This window comes from Furipterus horrens, unplaced genomic scaffold, assembly GCF_987537825.1.
Source record: "Furipterus horrens unplaced genomic scaffold, mFurHor1.1.pri manual_scaffold_12, whole genome shotgun sequence".
NCBI classification, from domain to species: Eukaryota; Metazoa; Chordata; class Mammalia; order Chiroptera; family Furipteridae; genus Furipterus; species Furipterus horrens.
This window is the reverse complement of record NW_028327182.1, coordinates 50,046,085-50,057,765: the sequence shown is the minus strand read 5'-3', so window position 1 is coordinate 50,057,765 and position 11,681 is coordinate 50,046,085. Positions and strand designations below refer to the sequence as shown.

At 48.3% G+C, this 11,681-nt stretch overlaps 1 protein-coding gene across 1 annotated transcript in view; it reads left to right on the top strand.

The window, feature by feature from the left end:
* The first annotated feature begins 1,121 nt into the window (after positions 1-1,121).
* The window catches only part of LOC149996168 (uncharacterized), a 76,386-nt gene continuing 65,826 nt past the window's right edge, over positions 1,122-11,681 (top strand). Inside the window, exons 1-2 of the mRNA XM_090258206.1 lie at positions 1,122-1,223; positions 2,897-2,963. Of these exons, the coding sequence (XP_090114332.1) occupies positions 1,122-1,223; positions 2,897-2,963 (169 nt within the window). The remainder of the gene's footprint in view (positions 1,224-2,896; positions 2,964-11,681) is intronic.

Here is an 11,681-nt window from a genome sequence, read left to right as displayed (position 1 = left end):
CAAAGACACAGCCCCCAATTGAAAGGAAAGGAGGGATCTCCAGGAAGACTTCTAAATGATATTGAGGCAAGCAAACTATCAGACATTGAGTTCAAAATAATGGTTATAAGGACTCTCAAGGAGCTCAGTGAGAACTACAAAGAGCTCCAGGGGAGCTACAAGGAACTTACTGCGAACTATAGCAGTATGGAAAAGAACATAGAAAATAAGGTTCAGGAGAAAATGAAGAATACAATATCTGAAATGAAGAACATGGTAGAAAGAATTAAAAGCAGTTTACATGAAGCATAGGATTGAATTAGTGAGCTGGAAGACCAAATAGAAATAAAAATCCTGACAGAGCAACAGAATGAAAAAAGACTCAAAAGGAACAGAATGGGGTTTAGGGAGATGCAGGAAAATATGAAACATAATAATATCCATATAATAAGGTGTGGGGAAAATGAAGTCAGTCAGGCTCCCTCATCCAGATGTCCAGGCATGAGCAGCTTAGATATAATAGACTTGCATGTGCAGAGCACTCACTGTTATGTAACCAATGATGTCATATTTTGATAAGCAGCTAGCTTTGTCTCCTCATAGTATAAAGGGAGGGTGGGACCCCCACTGGTGGGAGTGAGCAAGCATGAATGCAGAGTGTTTCAGTACCCAGAATAAAGACATGTCAGATATCCCCTCGATTCTGAATCTTTTCTTCTGGCTGCCAAAATCCAGATTGAACCCACCAGGCCTCAAGTGTTTGCAGTAAAATTGGCATAGTCATCGGCAGGATTCTTGGCAGACTGGTATGTGGCCAGCCACCAGCATGTGTCATTCAGTGGGAGGTTCCTTGTAGCTTGGGCACCCCGACAGGACTGGCCTGAGGTCAGTAGTGCTCCAGACATGGTAGAGAAAGCCCTGTGGGAAGTGGGAGAGACCTTAGAGGAGAGGAGCACCTGGGCAGTGGTGGGGGCCATGCATTGGCTTTTTCTTTCAGCCTCACAAGCTGGAATGGAGACAGCACTCCCCAATGCAGCAAAGTTCCAAGAATTCCAGAAAAAGGCAATGCCTTGGAGGCTTGAATTTGTGTATTTGAAGAAGATGCCAAGGCTACAGGGTCATGGCGATTCCCCTCCCCAATCATGGAGGATGACTTGGAGGAGGAGGAGGAGGAGCCAGTTCCCCTGCAAGCTCGGCCAGTCATAATGCAGAAGATGAAACTGCAGCAGACCGTGGCACCTGGGGTGGGGTGGGGGTGAGGCCCAGCCGACCCTGCCCAGATGGTGAAGCACACCACATATTGCCCCTACATGCAGGCCAAGCTATTAGACTTGGGGAAGTAGCTTTAGCAGCAGTCTGGCAACCCATTAGCAGCTTGGCTTCTCTGTCTGTGGGACCTAGGGGTGGACAGCATTTTGTGAACTGATAATGAGATGGAGAAGTTAGTGTCCACTACAATGCATCCCTCTCTGTACCAGCAACTACAGAATTGCCGGTGGCATGGGCCAGGGCAGAGATCCTACTCTCTGTTAGACTGGGTTATGGCCACAATCCAGACAGTATGGGCCAGTGAAGGAGATGTGCCTGAGATGGTGAGTAACTGGCAGTCTTATGCAGATCTAGTGCAGATCTTGTGGGAGTTGGGCATGTGTCAGGCTATGTTTAATCTGAACACTTGCAGCCCAGATGATGAGTGGTTCGCCACAGGGGTGAGAGATTCAGAGTTACAACACACCCCTTCTGCCTCCTTTGTGTTGCTTATGGCTGTTTTGGCCCCATATGTTGGGTGCCACATTAATGAAGTCACTATAATGGTGGTGAGTCTGGGAGAAGCAGAGAGCCAGCAAGCCCAGAAGAGGGTCTGAACTGTGTCACAAGCTCCGTTCCCTCCTCAGGTAGAGTAAACCCGTGCAGGTGACCCATACCCAGATGTGGGTAGATCTTCTAGGGACAGGAGTTGGTCATGACAAACTCAATAGAAAGCAAATGCCTATCTCTTGTGGCTGTGGAAACAGCTGCAGATTGACTAGTGCGTCCAGTGACCCCAGAAGGAGAAACAAGTGAAGCTGTCTGGGGCTATACCCCAGGAGACCCATGCTGTGCATCTTGAAGACCACATGGCAGTTCCAGCTGCCCCATGAGAGGAGGGCAATATCCTTTGGGAATTTGAATAGGGGGAGGATCCAGGGCCCTGCCTGCAAGGGATGGGGGTGGGGACCGGAGGTCACATGTGGAGTTGGAGATCCACTGGTTCCCCACAAATGTCCAGTGTGTCCTAACCCTAGTGGATACAGGAGAGAAATGCACTCACCTATATGGGAATCCTGAGAACTTTCTGGGGCCTGAGGCCCATATAGGTGGTTATGAGGGCACAGTGTGCAAGTGAAGGCTATGCAGCTTTCACTGAACATTGGGCAGCTGCTCCCATGTGAATATACTCTTTATGTGTCCCCCATTCCTGAATATATCTTGGGTATCAATGTGCTCCAAGGGAAGTGGGTCCATACCACTGTGGGGGAGTTTCATTTGTGTGTGCAAGTGGTAAAAGAAGTTTTGAGGAGACATGCTGAACATCCCCCAGTAAAGTTGCCGACACTGCAGCAGGTGACGGCAACTAAGCAGTACTGATTGCCTGGAGAGCATGAGGAAATCACAGTCACTACAGGGGAGCAGGAGAAGGTGGGAATCATCAGAATGGCCCACAGCCCCTTTAATTCCCCTGTATGGCTGGTGTGCAAGCCTGATGGCACATGGCGAGTGATTGTGGATTATCAGGAGTTGAATAAGGTTATTCCCCTGATACATACAGCAGTCCCCTCAATAATGGACTTGATGGACCGGTTAACTAATGAGTTGGGAACTTATCACTTTGTGGCTGACTTGGCAAGTGCTTTTTTCTCCTTTGATATTGCCCCAGAGACCCAAGATCAGTTTGCCTTTACCTGGGAAGGCCAGCAATGGACTTTCACAGTGCTTCCGCAAGGGTATTTGCACAGCCTGACTATTTGTCACAGGCTTGTGGAAGAGGACCTGGCCAAGTGGTCACGGCCTGCTGTGTGATGCACCTCTTCCACTATATTGATGACATTCTGTTAAGAAGTAATTGTCTTGCAGAGCTAGAGAAAGAGGTACCACAAGCGCTGTTATATATGAAGAAATGTAGCTGGGCTGTCAGAAAGACCAAGTTGCAGGGGCCTGGATTGTCTGTCAGATTCTTGGTATCTGTCTGGTTGGGTAAGACAAAAGTTATCCCAGATGTAGTGATAAATAAAATTCATGTGTACCCTGCCCCCACCACGGTGATATAACTTCAAGCATTTCTGGGTTGGCTTGGGTGCTGGTGAGTTGTTTTTTGTTTTGTTTTTTTTACCACATCTGGCTCAGACAATTTGCTCCCTCTATGCTCTAGTAACAAAAGGGGTGAAGTGGGACTGGACCCCAACTGTGGAACGAGTGTCCCAGGGATCAAAACGTTCTATTAAATGTGCTCAAGCTTTGCGTACTCTAGATCCTAATAGACCCTGTGAACTGGATGTGCATGTGACACAGGAGGGCTTTGGATGAGGCCTCTGGCAGTGTTCTGAATGGCTGCAGCAACCCTTAGGGTTTGGGTCCCAGCTGTAGAAATGAGCTCAGGTTCAGTACTCCTTAACAGAGAAGCAATTGGTGGCGGTGTATGCTCCTTTGATAGCCACTAAGGCTATAACAGGAACTTCCCCTGTGACAGTAAAGACTACTTATCCTATTGTGGGATAGACTTGAGACTGGATAGATGGGCCACGCAGTGGGACAGCCCAGAAACCCACACTTGCCAAATGAGGGGCTTATCTGCAGCAAAGAAGCACTCTCCGCTAACCCTTTGCAGGCTGAGTTGCAGGAAGTATTAGGCTCTGTTACTTACGTAGCTGAGAAGTCTACTGCTCCTGTCATAGTGGAAGAATGGAACCCAGTCCTTTCCATGAAGGAAAGGCACCCATCCCTGTAGATGACTGGTATATGGATGGGTCTAGCAGAGGACAGTCCATCATGTGGACTGCTATGCCAATCCATCCAGAGACAGACACTATCTGGTTTGACACTGGAGTTGGCCAAGTAGCTGATGGGCAGAGCTGAGAGCCGTGTGACTAGTGTTGCAAAAGAGGCACCATCCCTGACTATTTGTACAGATAGTTAGGTGGTGTACCAGGGCTTGAGTCTCTGTATCTCTACATGGCATGCTAATAAGTGGATGGTTATGCACAGGCCTTTATAGGGGCAGGCCTTGTGCAAAGACCTATGGGAACTAGGTTACCAGAAACAAATTACTGTGTATCATGTAACTAGGTATGTGACTCTAGCTTGCCCCAGGAATGACGAGGCTGATACTCTAGCCAAGGTGCAGTGGCTAGAAATGGTGCATAGTGGCCCATCAGGGAAAGAAGTTGCCCAATGGCTGCACCAATGCATTTTGCATGCTGGATAAAAGACTATGTGACCAGCTGTGAAATCCTGGGGGGATTAACTGCTACCTTAGCAGAGGTGCAGGAGGATTGTGGGACCTGTGTTTTTTGCTCACAAGAGCATCCCCAAAGGCCTTCAGAAACTTTGGGACAGATGGATGAGGACAAGTACCACTGACTTGGTGGCAAATTGATGTGGTTGGACCCTTACCCAGCTCAGAAGGGTATAAGTATGCAATCACTTGTGTAGACACAGCCACTGGACTACTGGCTGCATATCTTGCTCACCACCCAGATCAGAAAGCAGTACTTGCTGAATTTGAATGCTTGTGTGCTGCCTATGGTTGGCCCCTAATTATTGAAAGGGATCAGGGAATTCATTTTACTAGGGCCGAAATGCAATAGTGGGCCTGCGACATGTAGGTAGACTGGAAATTTCATGTGGCCTATCACCCCTAGTCTGCGAAGATGATGAATGGTATAGTGGCTTGTTGGAACAAGGCCTGTGGGTCATGGCTGCCACCCCCACTTTGAGGGACTGGACAAAATGTTTGTGGACTGTTCTCTGAACTCTAAATGAGAAAAGCAGGAGGGGAGGCCCAGCTCCTGTGGAAGTGTTACTCCACCAGACGGCTGCTCCTATCCAGCTACAGGTGCAAACCAAGGATGCTCTCCTGAAGCCAGGCGTAGGAAGACAAGAGAACATTTTGTTGCCTGCACTGGAGGGTCTGGAGCTAGGGCAGACAGCTACTTGGACCTGGCCTTGGGAGGTAAAAACTCCTCTCCTGCGTTGGCTAGGTCTTGTTGCTCCCTGAGGGCAGGGAGGAGAGAAAAACCTACAGATTGTGCCTTTGGTAATTGGACAATGGTCCCCAGTGTTCCGAGTAACATATTTAGGGCCAGTAAGCCATGACACACTCTTCTGTGGTTCCTTTGTAATTTCTCTATGGCCTATTATGAGTTCCCCCCTTCTGCTGCAAGTAGATCTAGAGCCCCCAGTTGAGGTATGAAAGGTGTGGTACTCATGCCTGGGAGGCCCCCTCTGTGGGTCATTGTGTAGTCAACTGATCAGAAACTTGCAAGCATATTGCCTGAAGGGAGAGACTTGCCAATGTTGGTTCCAGTAACTTCTTTGTCTTTTTGCCCCTAAGGCAGAAACTAACACCTTAGTTGAATAGGTACATACTTATAACTGGCCAACCAGTCAGCCTGTTGAATCTGTACTGAGATTCCTCTCAGCATGTCTGCTGGCCTCTCCTAGTACACATTTCTAGCCTCCATAGCAAACTGGACCTGGCTGTAGAACAAATGGAACAGTGCACTCTTTGTGGAATGTGACTTGGGCTGACACCTATGCTGGGGTGGCCCAACTGACAATTGACTGTACTGTGTAGGATGCATTGGGATAGCTCATGGCTGAAGCCATGGAGTTGGCTGGACCAGTTCCCCTCTGTATTGAGAACCCCAAAGGGAGGGCCCATGTGGGCTGGACTCCTAAAGGTTTATGTCAAAACTGTACCAGTGAACATTATTGGAAATCAAGAGATAACACATGGGTCACAGTGCCCCTGGAGCCTTTTGGGTATGTGGCTCTCATGGGTGGTCTTCGTGACCTGGAAATTGGACTAGCTATTATATGTGGGCTGGCCTTATCTGCCTGCCAGAGTCCAGAACACTCTTGTAACTTAGCCAGCCAACTGAGAAATGTTTAAGGCATGACACCAGGTGAAACCCACCTGCTGGTGGTACTACCCATTAGCTGTTTTTTTCCATCCCGTTGCATCCATAGTGACAGAAGCCAAGGTAAAGGCATTGGCATTGCACACTGACAGGGCACTGAATGCAATGTATGATGCCTTGAACCTCTTGAACAAAGAAATTATCAGTTATGAAAAGTAGCTTTGCAGAATTGCACAGCCCTAGCTATGCTTACTGCCTCTCAGGGTGGAGTGTGTGACCCTGGTTGGAACTGAATGCTGTGTGTATAGCCTGATGCCCACCACAATGTTAGCCAAGCCTTGCAGGCATTGACCTCTGAAGAGCACACCATTGAATGCCTGGCCAGAGACCCACTGCAGGAATGGTAGGCATCCCTTACCTCTGGATGGCGGTGGACCCTTGCCTGTTTCTTAGGTCCTTATTGCTTATAGGTACAGAGCTCAGCCCTTCTCACTAAGGGACCCTCATAGAATATAAACGTCGCATAGATTGCATGGTGAAGAACCCTGAAGGGGTGGTGTGTGTGGAAAATGGAGTCAGTCAGGCTCCCTCATCCAGATGTCCAGGTGCAAGCACCTCAGAGATAATAGAGACTTGCATGCACAGAGCACTTGCCATTATGTAATCAATGATGTCATATTTTGGCAAGTAGCAAGCTTTGTCTATGCATATTATATGGGGAGGTGGAACCCCCACTTGTGAGAGCAAGCAAGTGCAATTGCAGAGTGTCCCAATGCCTGGAATAAAGGCATGTCAGATATCCACTCCATTCCACATCTTTTCTTCTGGCCGCCTGAATCCAGGTCGAACCTGCTAGGTCCCAAGCATTTGCAGTGCATAAGGATACCAGAAGAAAAAAGAGGAACAAGTAATAGAAAACCTTTCTGAAAAATAATGAGAGAAAACTTCCCTAACTTGATGAGACAAAAAGTCGTGCACATCCAGGAAGCAGAGAGTCCCAATGAAGATGAACCCAATGAGGCCTACTCCATGTACCATCATAATTAAAATGTCAACATTCAAAAACAAAAAGAGAATCTTAAAGGCAACAAGGGAGAACCAGCTAATAACGTATGAGTAATCTATAAGCCTATGAAGGTACTCGTCGGCGCAAGAACACGTAAGGACGCTGTGAGGGGACGTGCAGAACTCAGGTCGTGTCTTTGCAACTTTGATTCCCTTTTCTCAGCCTACAGTTATTTCAAAGTTAAAAGTGTTTTATGTAGTATGTAAACGTGCAGCTGAATAGGGTGGTCCTGGTTGCAGGTTATATCTTTGTTTGCTGGACTTCCATGCACTTTGATTTTCTGGAACTTATGGTTGTTTCTAGTTTTGAGGTAATTGTATTCCTTCTTAGTTGTGGAGGGAGATGCCGCATGTCTGTCTATGCCTCCATCTTGGCCAGAAGTCCTCCTAGTGAATATTTTAATTGAATTATTATATTCTTCAATTCCTGAAGTTCTGTTTTTTAAGATATTTTCATTTTGTTCATGCATCATTTTCCTGATTTTCCTTAGTTGTCTGTTTTCTCTCGAAGTTCATTGAACTTATTTAAGATGGTCGTTTTTATTTTTGTCTCATAATTATTAGGTCTTCATTTCTTTAAGGTTGTTTCTGTGCTGGCTTAGGGGAGGGGCTCTCATGGGTGAAATAATTTTTTTAACCATTTTAATGTAGCTGGTTTTGGCTTTGCACTTTCCTGGGATATTATGACTTTTTAACTGGTTTCTGGAGTTCTCTTAAAGCGTTTTTAGACAGTATATTGTTAAGTTCGTGTCTCTGTGGAAGAACAAAGTGTGGGGCTTCCTATTTTTCTAAAGGATTGGGCTGGCCTGGCAGAGGGTCCCTGGTTTATTCTTTGGGTGTTCTAGAGGGAACAGGCTATGAGGCAGAAGCCTGTCATTCTTCCAAAGTTGTGTAGTTTTTGTATTTTATGCTGTTTTAGTTTGTAACTAGCCCTATAGAAATAAGGTGATTAAAACAGGGGGAAATGATAGCAGGGCCCAGGTGTTAGAGTTTAGCCTTAATTGATAGGCTTAAGTAATTGAAGCTGTGACTGGATAGACTTTCTTTATCACCAAACCTTTGCTTCTGGAATTTTGCCTAGAGGGTGGCGGCAGGCAGCAGGACCCCAAATTGCTTTTCAGTAGCATAACTACTATTGAATCAAGATTAAAGCATTTCCATCTCCCTAAAAATTATCCTGAGTCTTGTTGTATCATCCTTTCCTCTAGCCCCATAGCCCAAGGCAAACAGTGATCTACTTTCTGTCTCTATAATTTTGCATTTTCTAGAACTTCATGTAGACTTTTATGCTTTGCTTCTTTCTCTTAGCGTAATGCTTTTTGAGATTCATTTGTGTTGTTTTGTGTATCAGTATTTTGATCTTTTTTTTGCTGTGGATGTCTGTGATGCGATATTCTAGCGTCCGCATCGTTTAGAGCTGCGACTCAGAACATGGCGCGTTCCTAGAAGCCGCTTTCGGCATCAGTGGGCGGCGGCACGTGGACTTGCAAGCGTGGGGCGCGGGACCAACCAACGCCACTTCGTGTTGGACAGTGGAAGCTGGAGAGCTGGGCTATTCGGACTGAGCCAATTGGTTTCCATGGATCTCAATAGTGCCAGCACTGTTGTTCTTCAAGTCTTAACTCAGGCCACCAGTCAGGATGCTGCTGTGTTAAAGCCAGCTGAGGAGCAGTTGAAACAGTGGGAAACACAGCCAGGTTTTTATTCAGTGTTGCTGGTAAGTTGCTTAAAAATAGTTATTATTTTTAATAAAATGAGACACTATTCTATTGTTTTAAAAACCTACTTGTGTTGGTGGTTTACTTAGTGAAACTGATCCAAATGTTTGGCTGCCATTGCACTGCCATTTACTAATTCGAGGCATGGCACTTGGAGGACATTTAAGAGATGTTTATTGTTGGGTGAGTATACCCAAGCAGGGTATTGGTAGTATCTGCTTAGAAGGTTACACTGCCAGTTTTCTATTTTAGCCTGTAAATGCTGCCCTCAAGACTGTAAAGGAGGAAAGAGGAAGGACATCTCTAAAATCAGAGAAGGAAAACTCTGACTCCAAAAAACCTCCGCTGCCTTGCGGCATACCTCTTCAGGGGAAAGGCTAAGGGAGTAAACCCCGACAGAAAATCCGGAGCCGGAGTCCCTAAGGCGGTTTGACGTTGTAGTCAACACCGGCAACTCCTGCGGCGCACCTGAAGCCAAGCTGTATCGACTCCGTCTTTCCCTTGGATCCTTCAGCTGCGAAGAGAGGGGGGGGTCTGCTGCATGGGCAACAGCAGACCCTCCATATCACCCTGCCCAGGCTCTGTAGCTTCAGCTTCACTGGAGAGGACACTCCAGTGTCATCGCAAGATGTCGACTCAACACGGGAGGAGACAGATACCGGTTATAAGCTCATCCGATAGGCGAAGGAAACGAGCGCCAGGGGTCTCCTCTGATGGTGGGAGAGGTCATCGCACCTCACTGGACAGCTACCGTCTCGCCATGGCTCGCCTGCCCCACTTGGTGCGTGGGGATCAGAGAGGCGCCTCTCGAAAAGTGGGCCACAAAACACCCGCACCAGTTAATTCCAAGCAAACAACAAGAAAGAAGCCTCCGGCTCTTTGCCTCGCTAGCTGGAACATCAGGACCATGTGCCCCGGACTTACTGCAGACCTTCCGTGGATCAAGGGTGCCAGGAAAACCGCTGTCATCGATAGGGAACTGGCACGACTAAACATCGACATTGCGGCTCTACAGGAGACTCGGTTGGCCGACAACGGAACTATCAGAGAAACCAACTACACCTTCTACTGGCAAGGGAAGTCTCCGGACCAACCAAGACAGCACGGTGTTGGGTTCGCTGTGAAGAACACGCTTGTTAACTCCATAGAGCCACCCACAGGAGGCACAGAGAGATTACTTACCCTCTGATTGTCAACAACTTTCGGCCCAGTCAGCATTCTTAGCGCGTATGCCCCAACCCTCTGCGCCACCACCGAAGAGAAAGAACAGTTCTACCATGCACTGGACGAAGCGTTATCCAAGATCCCCAGAAGTAACGCTCTCTATCTCCTTGGAGACTTCAACGCAAGAGTAGGAGCCGACCACATGGCCTGGCCCACCTGCCTTGGAAACTTTGGGAGAGGAAAGATCAATGAGAATGGTCAGCGACTGCTTGAGCTTTTGTGTCACCACGGCCTGTGCGTGACAAACACATTCTTCAAGTGCAAAGAGATCCACCAGGTGTCATGGAGGCACCCCCGCTCCCGCCATTGGCACCAGCTTGACCTCGTCATCACCAGAAGAACGGATATTGGCAGCACCCTCCTCACCCGTAGCTACCACAGTGCAGACTGCGACACGGACCATGCCCTCGTGGTAAGCAAGGTGCGCATAATGCCGAAGAGGTTGCACCACTCCAAGATGAAGGGTCGCCCACGCATCAACACCAGTTGTGCCAGCAACCCAGTTAAGACCCAGCAATTCATCAACAAGATGGAAGATGCACTCGGCGAGGGAGTGGCGGCAGATGACATTATCGAATCCAATTGGCCACATCTCCGCAACGCCATATACAACTCCGCCATTATTGCTTATGGGAAGAAAGAGCGGAAGAACGCTGACTGGTACAAGGCTCACTGGGAAGAAATGGAACCCGTGATCGAGGCTAAGAGGAAGGCCCTACTGGCTTACAAGGCCACGCCCACTCCCAGTACACTTCAAGCTCTACGGGCTTCCAGGAACAAAGTCCAGAAGACCGCCCGCCACTGTGCCAACACCTATTGGCTAAACCTGTGCAGAAGCATTCAGGAAGCCGCCGATATAGGCAACGCACGAGGAATGTATGAGGGTATCAAGAAGGCAACAGGCCCAATCCCCTCCAAGATCGCCCCCCTTAAGTCCAAGACAGGTGAGGTCATCACTGACCAGGAACAGCAAATGCGGCGGTGGACCAAGCACTACCTCGAGCTGTACGCAACGAAGAACACCGTAACAGACACTGCTCTTAAAGCCATCCCAGACCTACCAGTCATGGAGGAGCTAGACACCCCACCTACTGCGGCAGAGCTCGGCAAAGCCATCGACTGCCTTGCTTGCGGGAAAGCACCAGGAAGCGACGGAATCCCTCCAGAAATCCTAAAGAGCGGGAAACCAGTCCTGCTACAGCCGCTCCACCATCTACTCTGTCTCTGCTGGAAGGAGGGTTACATCCCCCAGGATATGAGAGACGCCAACATTATCACCATGTACAAGAACAAAGGAGACCGCAGCGACTGCAACAACTACCAGGGCATCTCTCTCCTCAGCGTCGTCGGCAAAGTATTCGCCCGGGTCGCTCTTGCCCGCCTGCAGACCCTTGCTTCCCGCGTCTACCCAGAGTCCCAGTGTGGCTTCAGAGCTGGCCGATCAACAGTGGACATGATCTTCTCCCTACGCCAGCTGCAGGAGAAGTGTCATGAGCAGCATAAACCACTCTACCTCGCCTTTATCGACCTCACGAAGGCATTTGATCTGGTCAGTCGAAGCGGACTCTTCAGCTTG